Genomic DNA, 24,698 nt, shown 5'->3' with positions numbered 1-24,698 from the left:
TGTGTCATGGGGGTTTGTTGTACAGATTAGTTCATCATCCAGTATTAAGCCTAGTATTCATTAGTTATTTTTCCTGATCCTCTCCCTCCTCCCACCCTCCACCCCGAGAGGCCCCAGTGTGTGCTGTTCCCCTCCATGTGTCTATGTGTGCTCATCATTGAGCTCCCACTTATAAGTGAGGACATGTGGTATCTGATTTTCTGTTCCTGAGTTAGTTTGCTGAGGATAATGGCCTCCAGCTCCATCTATGTTGTTACATAGGACATGATCTCATTTTTTTTATGGCTGTGTAGTATTTCATGGTGTATATGCACCACATTTTCTTCCTCCAGTCCTCCGTTGATGGGCACTTAGGTTGATTCCGTGTCTTTGCTACTGTGAGTAGTGCTGCAGTGAACATACACATGCATTTGTCTTTATGATACAGCAATTTATGTTTGGGTATATACTAAATAATGGGATTGCTGGGTCAAATGGTAATTCTGTTTTAAGTTCTTTGAGAAATCACCAAACTTTTTTCAACACTGGCTGAACTGATTTACATTCCCACCAGTAGTGCATAAGTGTTCCCCTTTCTCCACAACCTTACCAGCATTTGTTATTTTTTGACTTTTTGATAACAGCCATTCTGACTGGTGTGAGAAGGTATCTCATTGTGGTTTTGATTTGCATTTCTCTAATGATTGGTGATGTTAAGCTTTTTTTCATATGCTTGCTGGCCGCATGTACGTCTTCTTTTCAGAAATGTCTGTTCATGTCTTTTGCCCACTGTTTAATGGGATGGTTTGTTCTTGGCTAGTAAATTTGTTTAAGTTCCTTATAGATTCTGGATATTATTGGATGCATAGTTTGGAAACATTTTCTCACATTCTATAGGTTGTCTGTTTACTCTGTTGAAAGTTTCTTTTGCTGTGCAGAAGCTCTTTAGTTTGATTAGGTCCCATGTGTCAATTTTTGGTTTTGTTGCAATTGCTTTTGGCATCTTTGTCATGAAGATTTTGTCAGGTCCTATGTCCAGAATAGTACTGCCTAACTTGTCTTCAGGGTTTTCACAGATTTGGGTTTTACATTTAAGTCTGTAATCCATCTTGAGTTGATTCTTGTATACAGCAAAAAGGTAGGGGTCCAGCTTCAATCTTCTGCATATGGCCAGCCAGTTATCCCAGCACCATTTATTGAATAAAGAGTCCTAACCAACCCAAATGTCCATCAATGATAGACTGGATTAAGAAAATGTGGCACATATACACCGTGGAATACTATACAACCAGAAAAAAGGATGAGTTCATGTCCTTTGTAGCAACATGGATAAAGCTGGAAACTATCATTCTGAGCAAACTATCACAAGGACAGAAAACCAAACACCGCATGTTCTCACTCATAGGTGGGAATTGAACAATGAGATCACTTGGACACAGGGTGGGGAACATCACACACTGGGGCCTGTTGTAGGGTGGGAGGGAAGGGGGAGGGATAGCACTAGGAGATACACCTAAAGTAAATGACGAGTTAACGGGTGCAGCACACCAACATGGCACATGTATACGAATGTAACAAACCTGCACGTTGTGCACATGTACCCTAGAACTTAAAGTATAATAATAATTTTTTAAAAAAAGAGTCCTTTCCCCACTGCTTGTTTTGTCAATTTTGTTGAAGATCAGATGGTTGTAGGTCTGTGGCGTTTTTTGTATGTTCTCTATTCTGTTCCACTGGTCTATGTGTCTGTTTTTGTACCAGTACCATGCTGTTTTGGTTACTGTAGCAGGACACAATACAAAAAGAAAACGTCAGGTCAATATCATTGACGAACATAGATGCAAAAATCCTCAACAAAATACCAGCAAATTGAATCCAGCAGCACATCAAAAAGCTAATCCAACACGATCAAGTAGGCTTTATCCCTGGGATGCAAGATTGGTTCAACATACATAAATTATTTTGAACATCATGTAACTTCCTTTGTGATGTGTCTGTTCAAATCCTATGCTCATTTTTAATTGGACTGTGTCTTTTCATTGTTACACAGTATTTTTAAACAGAGGAACGACAGGGTCAGATTCATGTTCTTGATGGTTCTCTCTTGCAGCTGCAAGGAGGACAAACTGGAGCAAAGATACCAGTTAAGAGGTTAAGGTCACTACTCTTAACCACTTAGCTGGTCATCCCAGGGAGGGTGAAGATGGCCTGGGCTTGAGGGGAGATAAAGAGAAAGAATAATCTAGATTTACAAGATACCAGGGGAAAGACTTCTGGCATGAGACAGTGAGGAGATCAACAAATCCTCTCTTCAAAAAGCAACTATAAACCTGGACAAAAAGTTAGTCATTTCAGGGAAGTAATTTGATTTCAGTAAAAACAGCTTGAGTCCGTGGCATTTTTACCCAAGGCTGCTCTCATTTTTCCCTTCCCAAGTCTGTCGGCAGATTGTTCAGCCAGAGCAAACACCAGCAGTAGTATATGACTGCTAGGTCATATGGCAAGTCTATGTTGAACTTACAAGAAACTGTCAAGCTCTCTTCCAAAGTGGCAGTACCATTTTGCATTCTCACAAACAATGAATGAGCATTCTTGTTGCTCTGCATCCTCATCAGCAATTGATATATCAGCTTTTTGGATTTTAGACATTCTAACGGTGTGTAGTGGTATCTTGTTTTCATTTGTATTTCCCTAGTGAGAAATGACATTGAATATGTTATTTTCCTATTTTATATTCTTCTTTGGTGAAGTCTGTTCATATTTTTTGCCCATTTAAAAATTGGGGTTGAGTTCTTACTGTTGACTTTTATGAATGTATTTATTTATTTATTTTTTGAGACGGAGTCTCACTCTGTCACCCAGGCTGGAGTGCAGTGGCGTGATCTCAGCTCACTGCAACCTCTACCTCCCAGGTTCAAGCGATTCTCCTGCCTCAGCCTCCCGAGTAGCTGGGACTACAGGTGCCCGCCACCTCGCCCGGCTAGTTTTTGTATTTTTAGTAAAGACGGGGTTTCACCGTGTTAGCCAGGATGGTCTTGATCTCCTGACCTCGTGATCTGCCTGCATCGGCCTCCCGAAGTGCTGGGATTACAGGCCTGAGCCACTGCGCCTGGCCTATGAATTCTTTATATCATCTGAATACAAGTCCTTTATCAGGTATATGATTTTGCAAATAGTTTCTCCAAATCTGTGGCTTGTCTTTTTCTTTTCTTCATAGTGTTGCTCATAGAACAAAAGTATAAAGTATTATATGTATGTCTACACAGAAACCTGTATGTAATGTTTAAAAATGTTGGCCGGACGTGGTGGCTCACGCCTGTAATCCCAGCACTTTGGGAGGCCAAGGCGGGCGGATCACGAGGTCAGGAGATTGAGACCATCCTGGCTAACACGGTGAAACCCCGTCTCTACTAAAAATACAAAAAACAAATTAGCCAGGCGCGGTGGCGGGTGCCTGTAGTCCCAGCTACTAGGCAGGCTGAGGCAGGAGAATGGCGTGAACCTGGGAGGCGGAGCTTGCAGTGAGCTGAGATCGCACCACTGCACTCCAGCCCGGGCGACTGAGCGAGACTCTGTCTCAAAAAAAAAAAAAAAAAAAAATGTTTATAGCTGGGTGCAGTGGCTCACACCTGTATAACAGCATATTGGGAGGCAAGGCAGGAGAATCACCTGAGCCAGGAGCTCGAGACCACCCTGGGCAACATAGCAAGATCCCATCCCTACAAAAATTTTAAAAGTAGTCAAGTATGGTGGTGTGTATCTGTGGTCCCAGATACTCAGGAGGCTGAGGTGGAAGGATTGCTTGAGATCAGGAGGTCAATGCTTCAGTGAACTGTGTTTGCATTATTGCACTCCAGGCTGGGCAACACAGTGAGATCCTATCTCAAAAAAAAATGTTTATGGCAGCTTTATTCATATTCACCCCAGACTGGAAATAACCAAGATGTCCTTCAGCAGGTGAATGGATAAACAAAGTGGTACATCCATACAATGGGATATTGTTCAATGCTAAAAAGAACAAACTACCAAGCTATGAAAAAACACGAAAGAACTTTAAATGCATATTGCTAAGCGAAAGAAGCTAGTCTGAAAAGCCTATATATTGTATGGGTCCAATTATATGGCATCCTGGATAATGTAAAACTATAGAGAAATAAACAAATAAGTGGTTGCACTAATAGAAAATAGATTAGGGTTGAGGGAAGGGGGAGTGGCTAACTATCAAGGGCATATACAGAAGTCCTTGTATGGTGAGGAAACTGTTCTGTATGGTACTTGGGGGGTGGACATGTGACTCTATGCATTTGCCAAAACCCATAGAACTATATGTTACAAAGAGTGAACTTTAATGCCTACAAGCAAAAGAACAAAACATCAACCAGGTGGGTGAGGGACTCCCAGGATGGAAAGGAGACTATGACAAATGAATCTAACTCCATTATAAATGGGTGACATAACTGTACTGAATGGATGAGGAAGGTAAAGGAATCGACCTAAGTAACTTTGAAAAACAGTATTTTGACTGGAAACTGTAAGGTAAAGACAAAATAAACTGAACATAAACACTGGACTCTAGTTGGTAAAGTTGTTTCTCCTGGGGGTATGAGTTAGCAATTCTGATGCTCTATATGTGTATACCTGAATTGAGTAAGATAGTAAATAGATGACACGTAGTAGCAGCTAGGTGTCTCACTGTCAGAGAGGAAAGTTATAGGTAAGCAAGAAAGGAAGATCAAAATAATCCTTCTGGCACTGGATTACAGTTGGAGATATAAGTATGAAGTTACGTTTAGGTTATATACCTGCTGATGGTTAAAAGAAATTATTTGGATATGTGTGTATATATGGTGTTATGTATTGAACATTTGTATCCCTTCTCAAGGTCATATTTCGTTGAAGTCCTAACCTCCAATGTGATGATATTAGGAGGTGGGGTCTTTGGGAGTTAATTAGGTCATGAAGGCCAACCCCTCATGATAGGATTAGGACCTTATAAGAAGAGACACCAGAGCTTTCTCCCTATTCTGTCCATCCACCAATCAGGGATACAACAAGAAGACAGCCATCTCCAAAACAGGATGCAGATCCTCACTAGATACTGGATCTATCAGTGACTTGATCTTGGACTTCCCAGCCTCTAGAACTGTGAGAAACAATGTCTGTTGCTTAATTATCACCCAGTCTTGGTAATTTGTCATAACAGCCTGAAGGAAGACACATGGGTTAGTATATATACATATTTCCTATTTCCTATCTCTGTCTGCTTAGACAGTCTAGAAGTAGTGATATACCACTAGGCAATGAATACTCAAATCTTGATTTCTAATGCCATTCTCTTCCCCAGTGAAAAAGAATGACATACAGAATTGGACACCAAGGAAATAAATCCAAGAGCCAACAGTGTTCAGAAAGACGCAGTGAATGAGACTCATGAATGAGACCAGTCAATGAGTGAGAAAGGGCCCAGGAAGAAAGAATGTTAAGGAGAAGGTGATCATCAAAGTCAAATGCTACAGAGGCCACACAGGACAGAGGGCTGTGACCATCAGGAAACCATTGGGAACCATTGGGAACCTAGAGCTTGCATACTCTAGGGTATACATGGCAAGGGGGCCATGAGGAGTTGAAACACTGGCCTCAAATTCTCAAAGTGCTATGGAAAGCAGTCTGTTGGTAGAAATGGGAGACAATCAGAGTCCTGCCCAGGCTGGGCAGGAAGGAAATAAGGGTGGAGGAGGAGGGCTTACAGGCCATCACCTTCTTAGAGAAAGGCAATAGGACCTGTTGATAAAAGACTGTCGTTGTCACCTACAGGCAAAATGTGGGGCTTCTACAGGGTCAGTAAGAGGTCTTCTTGAGAAAAAAGTCCATAACAAATAATGTATTATTTTGAAAATATACTCTAAAAGTATAGCTGAATCTATGTGCCTAAGACCCAAGCCTGAAAAATGCATTAATTAGGATTCTTTTTATGCCGAAGATCATAATTTATTGAAATGTGATATTTTACCTTTGCTCACAGCATTAGCATATTTTTGTGTAAAGGACAGTATCTGAGAATTCCATGGTGTGCTTATCATAACCATGTTTCAGTTTCACACTTGTCCTTTTTTCCATGACTCCCTTTATCTTCTTTTCCTGACACCTATAATGGCAGAGGGTATAACTAAGCTAACAATTGATTATTCTTTACAAGAGAAGTTCAAATATGAGCCTAATTAAAGAATTTCTGAACACTTCTTCCTTGCTAAAACATGCACTTTTAATAAGGAAAAGCCCCCCTGACATGCCATTCAGACTTTCATTCATGTGTGTGCTTACATGTGTGCCTACTGCTCTCATTTCACCATCTGGAAATACCACTTATCACCCAGGAGTAATTGGCCAATTTGCTGGATTTGCCCTTTAAATGTTCCATGTTCTCCTGACACCTGTGGGTTTCATTTAGAGGCTTTTTGTGCTTTTTAGTAGAGATGACTCTGTCTGGAAAGGTGTTTCGAAGGACAAATTTAACTATGGTATCCTTTATCAGAAGAGAACACTATTCCGTATGAAAGGCACATCATTCTCACAAGAAAAGAGAAAACACTAGTAACCACAGCCAAGACTGTGGGGAGTATATCAGAGTTACAACCAGATACACCCATAACTTGTCACACTTATAACCGGGTGTAACAGCAATTTGCCATTGTAACAGGTTACAACCAGAGTTACCACAACTTACCATCGTAACATGTTGCTATCACAACAGATTACAATCACAAGTTACAATCACAACGGGTTACAACCACAAGTTACAATCACTAGCTTGTCTTGCCACATCAACAAATCTGGCTAATATTCCTTCATACTTCATACTTGATGTATACTATGATAAAAGGTTGAAATCTTTGGTCACTTGGGGAATTAATACGATCTGGCCTTGGGGAGGACATGACTATTCCGGGGTAACATGAGGGAACTTCTTTGTGGTGATGGAACAGTTCTGCCTCCTAATTATGGTAATGGTTACTCAAATCTACACACATAACATTTTTATAGACCTACCCATACTTGCTCACACACACACATCTGAATGCATGCAAAATCTGATGCAATCTCAACAAGGTCTATAGCTGATTTAACAGTACCGTACTAGTGTTGACTTCCTGGTTTTGACAATGACTAAGGTTATGTAAGGAGAAGCTAGGTGAAGTGTACACAGGAACTCTCTAGAACTATCTTTACAACTTCTTGTGAGAACCTCAAAATAAAAAGGTATTTTAAAAGATACCTGACTTGCTATGGGTCTCTTAAAAAAAATGCTTGTCATGATGAGTTTGCTCCTCCCATCCCAAGAGTGAGTGAGTCTCTCGAGGTTGAGAGGGCTGTTTTCAGAGTCCACTGGCTCCCAGTTATTGTCATTGGTGGTGGTGCCTCGGCAAATAGGCTTCAGCCAGCATGAAACTTGAACCTATCAGCACTGCTGCTTAAGGAACATCAGGGGAAATGTGGGGCTTTTCCAAGATGGCTTATAAATCCCCCCCCTTGAACTGCATCACTCACATCATTCTGAATGAACCCCAGTTGGCAGGCTGGGATGTCTGGGAACTACCACTCATTTCCCAGAGGCTCAATTAATCTGGTTGCTGCATAATCACCTTTTGCACCAGAATAAGGGTTGTGTTGGCACAAATCAATGCTCTACCTTTACCCTTGTCAGGTTTGTATTCTCCGCCCCCTACTATGTCTTCAAGATCCTTGTCTGAAAAACCTGGAGAAAATAAAACATACATTTCAATGACAAGAAAAAAAATCAACAACAAGAAACTTGTGTTAATGTTGCCCAGGATTCAGAAAATGATTGCCAGTTCCACTTAAGAATGCCCTTCATGAAATTCTAAGAGGCCCTCCCAGACCCCCTTCCACTGGTGTACATGTCCCGCATAACGTCCCACCACTCTGAGTATGAGTGGAACCATGGATAGGATGGCTACCACTCCCGTGATTAGGTTAGATTACATGCCTAAGGTGAAGGGACTCTGCAGAGGTAATTAAGGTACCAAATCAATTTGACTTTGCATTAATCAAAAAGAGATTATCCTAGATGGGCATGACTTCATCAGGTGATATCCTCAAAAGCAGGTTCAGGCCTTCTCTGAGCTCAGACATGAGAAGCAACAGAGTCATTCCGTCTCTCCTCCTTTCTCCCCCACCAACCCCTCTGTCGGTCATTCTCCTGCTGGTCTTAAAGCAGCAAGCAGTCATTATTTCTATAGCTGCAAGGGAATGCACTGTCAACAACCAATCGAGCTTGGAAGGGAACCCAACCTTAGACGAGACTTCAGCCCTCACCAACACCTTGACTGCAGCTATATGAGCTCCTGAGCAGAACACTCAGCTTAGCTATTCCTCAACTCCGGACCACAGGAAACAGTAAGATAATAAATGGGTGTTGTCTTAACTCAGAGTTTCTGATTTTTGTTATGCAGCAAGGAAACTGATACAAGGAAGCAGAACATGTATGAACGAGTAAAAGATCCATTGAAAGGACAAGAGAGTCCCACGGAACCAAGTGTGGAAAGTGTACTGATAGAGTTTCACACTCCACACTACGCTTAACCTGTAAGAAACAACCGCTTTTGTTGGGGCCAAGTTTTGGTGTCCTATCCAAGATTATCCACAAGGATCTCAAAAGTCTGTGAAAATATTCCTCCCTTTCCCCCCTGAGTATGGGTGTGAGGCCAGATTTCCTTCACATACTTCAACCAAAACAACATCTCACCATGGAATAAAGTGCCTGTGAAAATCCAGCTGCTTCCATCCAGCCAGACATGAGAGAAATCTGCAAAAATGTAACATCATGTCGCTCTCCTCAATACAAGTTTTTGTCTCGTCAAGCATAGTTATTTCTCATAAAAATGTTATTTATGTTAAATGTATGGGTTTAATGTTGTTCATTTTAGATTAATAAAGTCTTTCAGTTTTAAATTCTAAGATGATGAGTATTGATAAACGTGACCCACATAAGCAAAATCTCTTGAGATCTCAATGATTTCGGGAGACCCGAGACCAAACAAGTTTGAGTACCACCATGATAGGGTTCTCTAGTGGCTTGAAGTGCCTCCAGCTCTGCCAGGCCCAGGCTGGCTGTGTCTCTGTGGGATGATGTAATTAATGAGACAGAATCAGACCAGGTGGGACTTACCTCCTCCTCCAGCAATCGGTTTCCTGCGGCCATCATCTCGATCATTTCGATCATCCAAGGCATCAGCCAAGTCAAAATCATTTCCTTCATGGGATCCCAAAATAAAAGAAATACTCAATTAGTCATCTACGGGTAGCTCATTTGGATCCTGTCTCAGAGGGAGCCCCATGGGATCCTTCCCTTACTGCTCTCCTCAGAGCGGCCTCCTTACCTAAAGTATTTGCTGGAGCTCTGGTGGTACTGGCCTCTTGGTCGTGGTGGTTACCTGGTTCCATTTCTCTAAAAGAGGAAGAGAGGACAGTAAAGGGAGCACATTTAGAAACAAAAGGTAGCAGCCATTCATGTCTCAGGGAAGTTACATCATGAATATTCTTGTCTTGGTCCTTGAGGCTCCTATAGGACCTCTAAAGAATCACTTTGAGATGGATGACAAAGAGATATAAAAGGCTTCAATGACGTGGGTTCTGTTCACTTTTCTTCAGGGGATGGGGGTTATGAGGCAGACATAGTCCCACACGTGGCCAGGTAAGTGGTAAAGCTGGGACTTGAGCCCAGATCTGTAGGAGACGACCACATGGACCGAGGAGTTCTAGAGTTTGAGCACAAGTGCTTGAGAGCTCCAAGCCTTGGTTCCACCACTGTCAACCTGGCACTTGAACTATAGCTAATCCTGCCCAGGGATGGACAGATTGAGGTGGCATTCCCAGTGAATTATGTTAGTATCTTATACACAGCAAGTGGTTACAACACACATATATATAATTTTATATAACTGTGGTTACTGTTATAAACATTAGGTCTCTGGGCTCAACCAGATTCCTTTCAAATATGGACTTCTTTCACACCAATTACACAGATGGCATTCATGCGTTTTCCAATTGATTCTTTTCTTGAACTTCAGAAGACTGTGCTGTAACTGTTCCCACTATTGAAGTTAATAGATGGAAAAGTCAAAGATAGTGCTATATACAGCAAGTACCTGGGAGAGAAACAGCAATGTATGTGGGGAAAAAAACCTAAATGAGTTTTACAGAGCAATAATGTGATATCCAAACTGCCTAGGGACATTTAAAATGTATTGCCTATCATTTTTTGATAGACCTTCGGTGTTGTCTGTGGATCAAAGAAATGCAGGTCTGTATCTTCTGCAAAGAAAGTACAAAAACAATACAGTAAGTCAAGTCATGACCCAACAGTTCTCAGATGGAATAAAGAGGGATATTACAAAATGATAAAAGGACCAATCTACCAGGAAGACATAACCATCCTGAATGTGTGTGCACCTAACAATAGAGTGTCTAGACACATTAAGTAAAACCTGATAGAGCTAAAAGGAGAAATAAGCAAACGCACATTTATAGTTGCGGACTTCAACACTCCACTCTCAGCAATTGGTAGAACTACTAGACAGAAAATCTACAAGGATATTGAAGAAGTGAACAATAATCAACCAATGGGATTTAATCGGCACAACAGGACACACCAGCCAATCACAGCAGAGTAAACAATTATTTAACCACTCACAGAATATTCGCCTGAGATCATATGATGAACCAGGAAATAAACTTCAACAAAGTTAAAAGTATTGAAATTATGCAGAGAGGTATCATTGATTATACTTAATTCAAATTAGAAACAGAGAAGAAACAATAGAAAACAAGAAAATCTCTAAACATTTGGATATTAAACAACATACTTCTAAATAAAACAAGGGTCAAAGAAAAAGTTTCAAAGGAAATTTTCAAAAATACATAGAACTGTGTGAAAATGAAAACACAACATAGCAAAATACATGGGATCTAAAGCAGTGCAGAGAGAAGTTTATAGTACTCAATGCATAAGTTAGATATCAAGAAAAGCCTCAAATCAATAATCTAAGTTACTAATTCGAGATGCTAGAAAAAGAAGCTAGCTAGATACTAGAAAAACAAAACCAAAGCAAGCAGATAGAAATAATAAACACAAGAGCAGAGATCCATGACATTGAAAATAGGAATGCAATACTAAAAAAAATCAATAAAACCAAAAGCTTATTTATATAGTAAAAAGGGATAAACCTCTAGCCTTAGTAACAAACATAAAAGTTAAAAAAGATGATATGCCAATAAAAGGACTGAAATGGGACATTATAGATCTTGCAACCAGTAAAAGAATAATAATGGAATAATATGAACTTTTTTAGCTCACATATTTGACAACTTGGAAGAAACGGACCAATTTCTCAAAAAACACCAACTACCAAAATACAACCTAATCCTGTGTTCATGGATTAGAAGATGCTAAATTGTTAAAATGGCAATGCATACTATCTAAAGCAATCTACAGATCCAATGGAATCCCTACCAAAATCCCAATGACATTTGTTGCAGAAATAGACAAATTCATCCTAAAATTCACACGAAATTTCAAGGAACCTCAAACAGTCAAAACAATCTAGAAAAAGAACATAAAAGATTCACACTTCCTGATTTTTAAATTTACTACAAAACTACAAATATCACAACACGTGCGGTACTGACATCAAGAACAGACATACAAACCCATGAAATATAATAGGAAGCCCAGAAATAGGCCAGGTGCAGTGGCTCACGCCTGTAATTGCAGTACTTTGGGAGGCTGAGGCAGGTAGACTGCTTGAGCCCAGGAGCTCAAGATCAGTCTGGCAACATTGTGAAATGCCATCTCTACAAAAAATACAAAAAATTAGCCAGGTGTGGTGGCATGCACCTGTGGTTCCAGCTACTTGAGAGGCTGAGGTGGAAAGATCACTTCAGCCCAGGTGGAGGCTGGAGTGAGCCATGATCACACCACTGTACTCCAGCCTGGGCGACAGACAGAGTGAGACCCTGTCAAAAAAAAAAAAAAAAAAGGAGAAGAAGGAGGAGGAGGAGGAGGGAGGGGAAGGGAGGGAGGGAGGGAGGGAGGGAGGGAGGGAAAGGGGAGAAAGGAAAGGAAAAGGGAAGGGAAAGGAGGAAGGAAGGAAGAAAGCAAGCCCAGATATAAACCCTTGGTCACTAGATTCTCAATAGTATGTCAAGATCATTAGATGGGGGAAAGGACAGTCTTTTCAACTAATGGTGCTGGGAAAATTGGATATCCACATGCAAAGGAATGACTTTGACTCTGACCTATACTATATACAAAAATTAACTCAAAATAGATAGAAGATTCTTAGACATGGTGGCATGAAAAAAAGAAATAGTTCAAAGAACTAAATATAAAAGCTAAAACTATAAAACTCTCAGGAGAAAACATTACAAAAAAGTTTCATGATATTGGATTTGATGATGATTCCTGGATATGATACCAAAAGCAAGGCAACATCAACAACAAAAACAAAATAAATAAATTGATCTCATCAAAATTTCAAAATGTTTGAGACAGGGTCTCACTCTGTCAACCAAGCTGGCTGGAGTGCAGTGGCACAATCATGCCACTCACTGCAACCTCCACCTTCCAGACTCAAGTGATCCTCTTATCTTAGCCTCCTGAGTAGCTGGGACTACAGGCTTGCGCCACCATGCCCACCTAATTTTTGTATTTTTTGTACAGACAGGGTTGCCCCATGTTGGCAAGGCTGGCCTCAAATTCTGGGCTCAAGCCATCCACCTGCTTTGGCATCCCAAAGTGCTGGGATTACAGGCATGTGCCACCACGCCCAGTCTAAAATTAAAAATTTTTGTGCATTAAAGGATAACCTCAAGAGAGTAAAAAGAGTTATCTTTTTTTTACAAATATTTACAAATCTTATATCCAATAAGGGATTATATCCACACTATATAAAGAACTTATACAAATCAACAACAACAAAAACCCTGATTTTAAGGCTAGGCAAAGTGGCTCATGCTTGTAATCCCAGAACTTTGGGAGGCTGAGGCGGGTGGATTACTTGAGTCCAGAAGTTCAAGACCAGCCTGGACAACATGGTGAAATCCTATCTCCACCAAAAAAAAAAAAAAAAAAAAAACACACACAAAAAACCACACACGTACGCACACACACACAAATTAGACAGGTGTGGTGGCACACCTGTAGTCCCACCCCCTCAGGAGGCTGAAGTAGGAGGATTACTTGAGCCCGGAGGTGGAGGTTACAGTAAGCTGAGATCATACCACTGCACTCCAGACTGGGTGACAAAGCAAGACCCTGTCTCAAAAAAAAAAAAAAAAAGAAAGAAAGAAAAGAAAAAACAAAAACAAACAAACAAAAAAACGGTTTTAAAATGGGCAAAGGACTTGAATAGACATATCTTCAAATAAGATACACAAATGACCAATAAGCACATGAAAAGATGCTCAGCGTCATTAGTCATTAGGGATATCAAATAAAAACTGCAATGAGATACCAGTTTGCACCCACTAGGATGGCTATTATTAAAAGAAAAATGAAAAATTAAAAGTATTGGTGTGGACATGAAGAAATTGCAACCCTGGTATATTGCTGGTGGGAATGTAAAATGGTGCAGCTGCTGTGGAAAGCAGTTTGGCACTTCCTCAAAATGTGAAACAGAGTTCCCATATGATCCAGCAATTCCACTTCTAGGTCCATACCCAAATGAACTGAAAGCAGGACTCTAACAGATGTCTGTACGCCAATGTTCCTAACAGCATTATTCACAACAGCCAAAGGGTGGAAACAACAGAAATGGCCATCAACATATAAATGGATAAACAAAATATGGTATATACATATAATGCAATATTATTCAGCCTTAAAAGAAAGAAACTCTGGTACATGCTGCAACACGGAAAAACCTGGAAAACATTACATTAAGTGAAATAAACCAGACACAAAAGAACAAATCTTGTGCAATTCTGCTTATAAGAGGTACCTAGAATGGGCAAATTCTTAGAGACAGAAAGAATAATAGAGGTTACCAGGGGCTAGGAGTAAGGAGAAATGAGGAGTTACTGTTGTATGGGCATAGGGATTCTAACTGGGCTGATGAAAAGCTTTTGGAAATGATCATGGTAATAGCTGCACAACATTGTGAATACTGATGATCCCCCATATCCATAGGTTCCGCATCCAGAACCATGTGTTTGACCAACCATGGATCAAAATATTCAAAGAACAAAAAACAAAAAATAATACAACTATAAAAATAATATAAATTTTAAAAATACAGTGTAATAACCATACAGCATTATACTGTATTAGGTATATAAGTAATCTGGAAATGGTTTAAACTATATGGGAGGATATGTGTAGGTTATATGCAAATACTATGCCATTTCATATCAGAGAATTGAGCATCAAAGGATTTTGGTATTTGCAGGGGGTCCCGGATCCAATGCCCAGGAAATACTAAAAGGAGGGGCAAATGTCTACTAAGTACCACTGAATTATACAACTTAAAAATGGTTAAAACAGTAAATTTTATATGTATGCTTACCACAATAATAAAAAACTCAGCCAGGCATGGAGGCTCACACCTGTAATCCCAGTACTTTGGGAGGCCGAGGTGGGTGGATCACCTGAGTCAGGAGTTCGAGATCAGCCTGACCAACATGGAGAAACCCCGTCTCTACTAAAAATATAAAATTAGCTGGGTGTGGTGGTGCATGCCTGTAATCCCAGCTACTCGGGAGGCTGAGGCAGGAGATTCACTTGAACCTGGGAGGCGGAGGTTGTGGTGAGCCGAGATCACGCCTTTGCACTCCAGCTTGGGCAACAAAAGTGAAACTTCGTCTCAAAAACAACAACAACAACAACAACAACAACAACAAAACAAACCTCAACCTAGATGAAATACACAACCTGAATATTCCTATAACCATTAATTAATTCAATTTAAAGTCTCCTAAAAAAAAGAAACCTCCAGGACTTGGTGATTTACCTGGAGAATTCTACCAAACATTTAAAAAGGAATTAACACCAATTGTATACAATCTCTTCCAGAAAGGAGACAGAAGGAAATTTCTTCCCCATTCATTTTGTAAGGCCAGTATTACCCTGGTAACAAACACAGATAAAGACCTGTATTAGTCCATTTTCACACTGATATAAAGATACTGCCTGAGACAGGAAAATTTATAAAGAAAAGAGGTTTAATTGACTTACAGTTCCTCATGGCTAGGGAGGCCTCAGAAAATTTACAATTATAGTGGAAGGCAAAGGGGAGATAGGCATCTTCACAAGGTGGCAGGAGAGAGAGAGGAGCAAAGCGGGAACTGCCAAACACTTTAAAAATCATCAGCTCTCGTGAGAACTCACTCACTATTATGAGAACAGCATGGGGAACCATCCCTATCATCCAATCACCTTCCACCAGGTCCTCCCTAGACACCTGGGGATTACAATTCGAGATGAGATTTGGGTGGGGACACAGAGCCAAACCATATCAAGACCATATTAAAATATATATATATATATATACACACACACACACACTAATGTCTCTCATAAAAAGATCTTTGGGACTGAGAGTTTGGTAAAGAGTTCACACAACTGACAACAAAGCCACGTTCCATAAAAAGAAAAATTGATACATCTGCCTTGTGAAAATTAAAACATTTCCTCTGCAAAAGACCCGGTTAAGAAGATGAAAATATTACATTTTCAACAATGGACAGGTCATCCAGACAGGAAAATCAATAAGGAAACAGTGGGCCAGGACAACACTCTAGACCAAATGGACCTAACAGACATACACAAAACATTCTATCCAACAGCAGCAGAATACACATTCTTTTCAAGCACACATGGAACATTCTCCAGGACAGGTCACATGTTAGGTCACAGAAAAGGTCTTGATAAATGTAACAAGACTGAAATCAAATCAAGTGTCTTTTCCACCCACGATGGTACAAAACTAGAAGTTAACAGAGAATTGGAAAATTCACAAATGTGTAGAAATTAAACAACATTCTCCTGAACAACCAATGGGTCAAAGAAGAAATCAAAAGGGAAATCAAAAAAATTCTTGACACAAATAAAAATGAAACACAACATACCAAAACTTATGAGATGCAGCAAAAGCAGTCCTGAGAGAGAACTTTATAGCAATAAATGCCAACCTCAACAAAAAACAAAGATCTCGCCAGGCACGGTGGCCCGTGCCTGTAATCCCAGCACTTTGGGAGATCATGGTGGGCAGATAATAAGGTCAGGAGTTTGAGAACAGCCTGACCAAGAGACCAGCCTGGCCAACATAGTGAAACCCCATCTCTAGTAGAAACAAATGAAATAAGTAACAAAGAACAATAAAGTCTATAAAAACCAATATGGTTTTTGAAAAGATCAACAAAATTGACAAACCTTTAGCAAGACTGACAAAGAAAAGGACAGAAGACTCATTACTGAAATCAGAAATGAAAGAGAGGATATCACTAATGACCTAATAGAAATAAAAAGGATTTTAAGGGAATATCATTGACAGAAGTATGCCAATAAATTGGACAGCCTAGATGAAATGGACAAACTCCTAGAAAGATACAAACTACTGAAGTTGACCCAAGAAGAAAGAGAAAATCTGGCCAGGTGTGGTGGCTCATGCCTGTAATCCCAGCACTTTGGGAGGCCGAGGCAGGAGCATCACCTGAGCCCACAAGTGCAATACCAGCTTAGGCAGCATGGTGAGACCCTGTCTCTATTAAATTAAATAAAACAAAATAAAAATAAAACTGAAACTCACCAATAAAAACACAATAACCCAATTTAAAATGGACAAAGGATTTGAATAGACATTTCTCCAAAAAACATAAGCAATATTCAATAAAGCACATGAAAAGATGCTTGATTTCATTAGCATTAGGGAATGCACATCAAAACCACAGTAAGACAATAAGACACCACTTCACGCCCACGAAGGTGACTGCAATAGAAGAGACTTGAGATTCTACTTTCAGGGGTCATTTCCACAGTTGTTACTAGAGAAGATTCTCGGAAGGTATAGAGCATCAAAAAAATAAATAAATAAAAATTTTAAAAAGGAAATAGAAAATCTGAATAGATCTATAATAGATAGAACTAATGATACAAAAAACTTCCCCAAAAGAAAAGCCCAGAGTCATATGCCTTCACTGATAAATTCTATAAAATATTTAAATAATTAACAGCAATTCTTCAGTAACCCTTCCAGAAAATAAGAGGAGACAACACTACCTAAATAAGCCAATGAAATCAGTAGTGTACTGATATCAAAACCAGACGAAGACATCACAAGAAAAACTACAAACCTATTTCTGTTAGTATATAGATGCAAAAATCCTCAACAAAATATAAGGATACCAAGTGCAACAAAAACAGTTATATTCCAAACGATTTTTTTATGGCTCAAAAGCAATTCAACGGGCAGATAGTCTTTTTAACAAATGGTCCTAGAACAATTAGACATTCACGGGCAAACAAGAGAAGTTTCAGGAAAAAAAAAACACAGGAGAAAATCTACAAAACCTAGGTATAGACAAACATCTTGTTCTTAGATTTGGCATCAAAAGCACGATCCAGGTCGAGTGCAGTGGTTCATGCCTGTAATCCTAGCACTTTGGGGGCTAAGGTGGGTAGATGGCTTGAGCCCAGAGTTCAAGACCAGCCTGGGCAGCATAGTGAGACCTTATCTCTGCAAAAAATACAAAAATTAGCCAAGTGTGGTAGTACGCAACTATAGTCCCAGCTACTTGGGAAGCTGAGGTGGGAGGATCACTTGAGCCCGTAAGGTCAAGGCTGCAGTGAACCATGATCATGCCACTGCACTGCAGCCTGGGAAACAGAGTGAGACCTGTCTTGGGCAAAAAAAAAAAAAAAGTACGATCGATAAAAGGAAAAATTGGCAAACTGGACATTTAAATATCTAAAACTTCTGCAAAAGACTCTGTTAAGAGGATGAAAAGACAAGCTACAGAATGGAAGAAAGTATTTGCAAACCATATATCTGACTAAGGACAAATGTCTACAATATTTAAGGAACTCTCAAACTCAGTAGTAAGAAAAACAAAAAATCTAATTAGAAAATGGACCAAAGACATGAACAGACATTCCACTGAATAGATATACGGATGGCAAACGAATACATGAAAAGGTGTTCAGTATCATTAGCCAGAGAAATGCAAACTAAACCACAATAAGATATTACCACACACTTATAAAATGACTAAAACGGAAATAGTGATAGCCCAAATACTGGTGAAGATACAGAGAAAATGGCACTGACACAATGCTTTAGGGATTGCAAAATATTACAACCTTCATGGAAAACTGAGCATTTCTTATAAAACTAAACATGTAACAACCATGTGATCCAGTCATTGCACTCTTAGGCATTTATTCATAAAGAAAAAGAAATTTATGTTCACACAAAAATACTATACATGAGAGTTTACAGCAGCCTTGTTCAAAAAAGCCAAAACTGGCTTCAATACATCAAGTAAACAAACTGTGGTACATCCATCCCATGGAATACTCCTGGCAATAAGAATGAATGAGCAACTGATACACCCAACAATATGAATGGATGCCAACCGAATTATACATGAAAAAGGCCAATTCCAAAGGGTTGCCTACTTTATAATTATATTTACATAACATTTTTGAAATACAACTTTTCTTTGTGCCTCCCCCAAACCTGAATGTCATGAAATGACAACATTTTACAAATGGAAAATAGATCAATGGTTGCCAGAGATTAGGAAAGGGATGGGGAAGGGGAAATAAAATTGTAGGAAGGTGGGTGTGGTTATAAAATGTAATCATGGCATACTTATGGCGATGGAACTGTTTGTATCTGACTGTGATGATAGACACACAAACCTACACACGTGATAAAAGTGCAGAGAAGACACAAACACATGTGAGTGTAAACAAAACTAGGAAATTTGAATAAATGCATAGATTATATCTATGTCAATATATGGCTATGATAGTAGAGTACAATTTTCAAGATGCTGCTATTAGGGGAAACTGGGTGAAGGGTACAAGGGATCCTTCTCTATCATTTCTTACAACTACACATGAATCTATGATTATCTAAATATGAAAGTTTAATTTTTAAAAAGTAGGTAAAGAGAAAGTTGAGAATCAAGGGTCATTTTGTCAAAAAAGTTTTGACACTTAATGACTGAACTTCAGCAGTGCAAGGAAACCTAGAAAATAATTGAACACTGTTTTAGCTATTAAGTTTATGATAGTATGTTCAGCAACACTGGAAAACTAACATGAGGAAGTTGAAAATTTTTTAATTATATTAGAGCATGACCTTTTAATATTCTCTAACAAAACAGGAAGTACATTTCAAGCATTTATGTGGCACACGTAAATACAAAAGTTGACATAAAAAAACAACTTATGTGATTATTTCCATTCTGAGCAGTATGAGCCATTCCTCTCAAAGATTTTTTTCCTTGAAAAAGTGACTTGAAGAGTACTTAATCAATATTTAAAGTTTTTAAAAAACCAACTATGGTTTTGTCAACTTGAATATCTGTTAGATGTTTTCTTGAAAATGAACGAGCCTGTCAATTTAAAGAAAGCCACTCATGGTACTTGTTGCCAATGATAAGATTTCAAGGAAATGTTAGAACTTCAAAAACATCTTTCTCTACCACTGTGAGTTTAACAGTTTCCCCAATACATTTTTTTGAAATGAGATGGGTGATGATATGAACAAATATGACTTTCAGTTTTACACAATGACGCATGGCATTACTTGGAAGCTCGAAAAACCTCAGGGCACTAATATTTTCCAAATGACCAACATGCAATGTTACAAAACCATGAATGGGTAAAAGATCCATTGAAAGGACAAGAGAGTCCCACGGAACCAAGTGTGGAAAGTGTACTGATAGAGTTTCACACTCCACACTACGCTTAACCTGTAAGAAACAACCGCTTTTGGTGGGGCCAAGTTTTGGTGTCCTATCCAAGATTATCCACAAAGATCTGAAAAGTCTGTGAAAATATTCCTCCCTTTCCCCCCTGAGTATGGGTGTGAGGCCAGATTTCCTTCATATACTTCAACCAAAACAACATCTCGCGAAGGAATAAAGTGCATGTGAGAATCCAGCTGCTTCCATCCAGCCAGACATGAGAGAAATCTGCAAAAATGTAACATCATGTCGCTCTCCTCAATACAAATTTTTGTCTCGTCAAGCATAGTTATTTCTCATAAAAATGTTATTTATGTTAAATGTATGGGTTTAATGTTGTTCATTTTAGATTAATAAAGTCTTTCAGTTTTAAATTCTAAGATGATGAGTATTGGTAAACGTGACCCACATAAACAAAAATCTCTTGAGATCTCAATGATTTGGGGAGTCCTGAGACAAAAAAGGTTTGAGAACTACTGTTATAGGGTTCTCCACTGGCTTCAAGTGCCTCCAGCTCTGCCAAGCCCAGACTGACTCTGGCTCTGTGGGATGTTGTAATTAATGAGACAGAATCCTGTAGTAGTTTCAACCAGCAAGGACTTACCTCTTCCTCCTATACCTGGTTTCCTGCGGCCATTATCTTGATCATCGAAAGCATCAGCCAAGTCAAATCCACTACCTTCAGTGGGCCCCAAAACATAAAGGAAACAGCCAACTGATTAACAACTGGGTATAAGATTCCAAAATAAGCAAAATGCCCATGGGTTCAACTGATCAGTACCAACAACGGGTTAAGACAAGAGAGTTATATTGGAATCCGATTCTGTGTACAGACATTGATAATGAAAATATCTGCAGGATAGAAAAAGTTACTACTTTCTGACTTTGCAGAATACCACCAGTTTTTCCATTAATTTATATTCGTAGGTATGCTCTGCTTAGGCTAGCAGTCAGACCATTTTAACAATATACTCACTGATTGTAGGTATTCACCCAAAATTCAAAACCAGGTGCACAGAGTCCATAAACAGGACAACCAAAAGGGAGAGGTCATGTGGTCATGAAGCACCCCTTTGAATGTGGAAATGTGAAGAAATGAGGGCAAATCATAAAGCAGCAGTGACTTTCTTGGATCATCACTGTCCCTTCAGAAGAAAGGTAGCTTTCTACTGCACAGAACATATTATCAGGCCCCCGACCACTGGTAACAAGTTGCTGGATGGGAGCAATGACTGGGAAGCCAGCCACACAGTCACGTTTTTCTTTACATCAGTGAAGATGTCTAAATGGTAAAATGGCCCATCTGAAGAAAGGGTCAAGTGACAACAGGAAAGAGTTGTTAAGAAGAACCAGGTCCCAAAATCCTTTACTGAAAGATGACACTGTAAAAAAATGCCATTCCAAAATGTTCCATCTGCCTAAGAAAACGCTTGATCAGCTTCATAAAACCTAAACAATTGCATTTTCCTTGATTTTAGAAAATGAAATGGCTAAAAAGGGGAAGAAGTCCAAATGCATTTTCCTCTTGAAATTTTCCCAGGCAGGACTTTTCATAAAAAACACAGAAGGCATAGTGATCAGCCAGGTATGCACTCCATTAAGTTAAACTCAGTGTTCACATGGATGCCTTGGTTGTTTCTGCACACATGGGTCTTAAAACTATAGGTAGTTCACTTGCATGCTACCCCAGAGGGAACTCCAGAGGGCCCTTCCTCACTGCCCTCCTTAAGGCAGCCGCATTACCTGGAGGTTTTGCTGGAGCTCTGGTGATTCCTGGCCTATTGGTTGTGGTGGTGGTGGTGTGATCCCATGGCTCTAAAAGGGAGAGGGAGGACAGCAAGGGGAGCACATTTAGTAACAAAACACAGCAGCTACTTTATGACTTGGGGAAGTCACATTGTGAGTAGAATATCCTTGTCTTGGTCCTTGAGGCCCCTCTATCTAGGAGCTCCAGAGAATCATACTGAAAAGGATGACAAAATGATATAGGTTTAAATGAGATGAGTTCAGCTCACTTTTCTTTGGAGGCTGAGGGTGGTAAGGTGGACATGGTCTCACATGTGACCTGGTGATTAGTGAACCTGGGCTTGTGCCCAGATCTGCTGGAGATGACACATGCTCCAGGGAGTTCCACAGCCTGAGCATGATCCTCAAGGGCTCCAAGCCTTGGTTCCACAACTATCAACCTGGCACTTTAAACATTAATAATCCTGCTGAGGGAGAGACTAAGGTTACATTCTTAGTGGAATATGGGAGTATTTCATAAACTGAAAGTGGTTACAACATATGCACACAATATTTTATATAAGTGTGGTTACTATTAGAAATATTAGGTCTTTGAACTCAACCATATTCCTTTAAAATTGTAGATAACTTTCACAAGAATTATACAATGTGCATGAGGTTTTTCCAATAGTTTCTTTTCACAACATCAAGACTATGTTGTACATATTCTCACTAGTGGAAATATCAGAGAAAACAATTTAAGGAATGGGTAAAGGCAAAGGTGAAACAGGTTTAGCTTTGAATACAGCAAGTACTCAATAATTATTGACTATTCAGAAAACAAACAGCAAAAATAGAAATCAGTTGAGGTCAGCTGTACTGTCATGTGCCTATAGTCCTAGCCACTTGGGAGTATCAGGGAGGAGAATTGCTTAAGCCCATAAGTTTGAGGCTCTAGTGCACTATGATTATGCCTGTGAATAGCCACTGCACTCCAGGCTGGGCAACAAAGCAAGACCCCATCTCTAAAAAACATAAGTTGAAAGTAAAAGGATGGAAGAAGATATACTATGCAAACAATAACCATAAGAGAGCTGGAGTAGCTATACTAATATCAGATAAGATTTACATTATAACAAAACTTGTTAATGGAGTCAAAGAGTGACAATTTATAATTATTTATAATGATGAAAGGATCAATCCAAGAGGAAGACATAATAATTTTAAATATATATACAGCTAACCACAGAGCCCCAAAATACATGAAGCAAAAAATTACAAAATTGAAGAGAACAGATGATTTAACAATAATAGTTGGAAATTTCAATATCTTCTTTTCAATCACAGAAGAAACAATTAGGCAGATACATATATATGACTTGAACAACTTTATAAACCAACTAGACCTAACAGACACCTATAGAACACACCACCCAACAACAAAATACACATTCTACTCAAGCGCATGTGAAACATTCTTCAAGGTAGACCATATGTAGGTTACAAAATAAATCTCAATAAACTTAAAAAGACTGAAGCCATACAAATTATGTTCTTCAGCACAACAGAATGAATGTAGAGATCAGTTTCAGAAGGGTATTTGGAAAATTCACAATTACATGGAAATTAAAGAGCACACTCCTAAACAACAAATAGGTCAAAAAAAATCACAAGGGAAATTATGAAATACTTTGAGATCAATGAAAATGAAAACACAACATACCAAAACTTGTGTGTTACACTGAAAGCAGTGCTCAGAGGGAAATTTATAGCTGTAAACGCTTACATCAAAAAAAGAAAGATCTCAAATTGATAACCTAAACTTTCACATTAATAAACTAGAAAAAGAAGCCTTTGCAGACACTGCCACCGTCAACCCTGGTCAAGTCCACTGTGTTCTTCGACATCGTCGCTGTCTAGGGTGAGTCCTTGGGCCAGGTCTCCTTCAAACCGTTGCAGACAAGTTCCAAAGACAGCAGGAAACTTTCATGCTCTGAGCACTGGAGAGAAAGGATTTGGTTATAAGGGTTCTTGCTTTCCTAGCACAGGGTTTATGTGCTAGGGTGGTGACTTCACATGCCATAACAGTAATGGTGGCAAATCTAACTACCAGGAGAAACTTGATGATGAGAACTTCAACCTGAAGCATACAGGTCCTGACATCTTGCCCGCAGCAAATGGTAGATCGAATACAAATGGTTCCCAGTTTTTCATCTCCACTGCCAAGACTGAGTGGTTGAATGGCAGGTATGTGGCCTTTGGCAAGGTCAAAGAGGCCATGAATGCCACAGAAGCCATGGAGCACTTTGGGTCTAGGAATGGCAAGACCAGCAAGAAGATCACCATTGCCAAATGTGGACAACTCTAATAAATTTGACCTGTTTTATTTTAACCACCAGACTATTTCTTCTGTAGCTCAAGAGAGCACCCCTCAATCCCATTTGCTCTCAATATCCTATAATCTTTGTGCACTCACTGCAGCTCTTTGGGTTCCATATTTTCCTTATTCCCTTCCACGTCTAGCTGGATTGCAGAGTTAAGTTCATTTTTATAAAATAAAACCTACACAACAATTTTAAAGAATAACTAGAAAAAGAAGAGCAAACTAAAACCTAAAGCAGGCAGAGGAAGAAAACACCAAAGATTATAGCAGAAATAAAATGAAAGAGAGAAGAGAAAAATAAAGAACAAAAGAGGAAAGATCTCTTAAGATCAACAAAATTGATAAACTGTAGCAGACCTACCAAGATAAAGAGAGAAGACCCAAATTGCTAATTTCAGGAATGAGAGGACATTATTACCAACCTTAGAGAAATAAAAATTATAAGGAGTATCTTAACAATTATAATCCAAATAAATTCAATAACCTAGATGAAACAGATAACTTCCTATTAAAACACAACTAGCTAAACTGACTCAAGAAGAAATAGAAAATCTGACTAGACTTATAGCAAGGGATTGAGTCAGTAACCAAAAACTTCCCACAAATAAAATTCTGGAAC

The 24,698-nt window shown here is 39.3% G+C and overlaps 1 protein-coding gene across 1 annotated transcript in view; it reads right to left on the bottom strand.

The window, feature by feature from the left end:
• The window catches only part of CD99L2 (CD99 molecule like 2), a 124,238-nt gene that overhangs the window by 20,020 nt on the left and 79,520 nt on the right, over nt 1-24,698 (bottom strand). The window contains 6 exon segments of the mRNA XM_033202004.1: nt 7,667-7,732; nt 9,167-9,250; nt 9,378-9,407; nt 9,410-9,445; nt 20,576-20,650; nt 21,715-21,786. Of these exon segments, the coding sequence (XP_033057895.1) occupies nt 7,667-7,732; nt 9,167-9,250; nt 9,378-9,407; nt 9,410-9,445; nt 20,576-20,650; nt 21,715-21,786 (363 nt within the window).

The sequence above is a fragment of the Trachypithecus francoisi genome, unplaced genomic scaffold (genome assembly GCF_009764315.1).
Source record: "Trachypithecus francoisi isolate TF-2019V2 unplaced genomic scaffold, Tfra_2.0 Lachesis_group6, whole genome shotgun sequence".
In the NCBI taxonomy this organism is placed as follows: domain Eukaryota; kingdom Metazoa; phylum Chordata; class Mammalia; order Primates; family Cercopithecidae; genus Trachypithecus; species Trachypithecus francoisi.
Note: the sequence above shows the minus strand (reverse complement) of the source record. Positions and strands in the feature narration are given on the sequence as shown.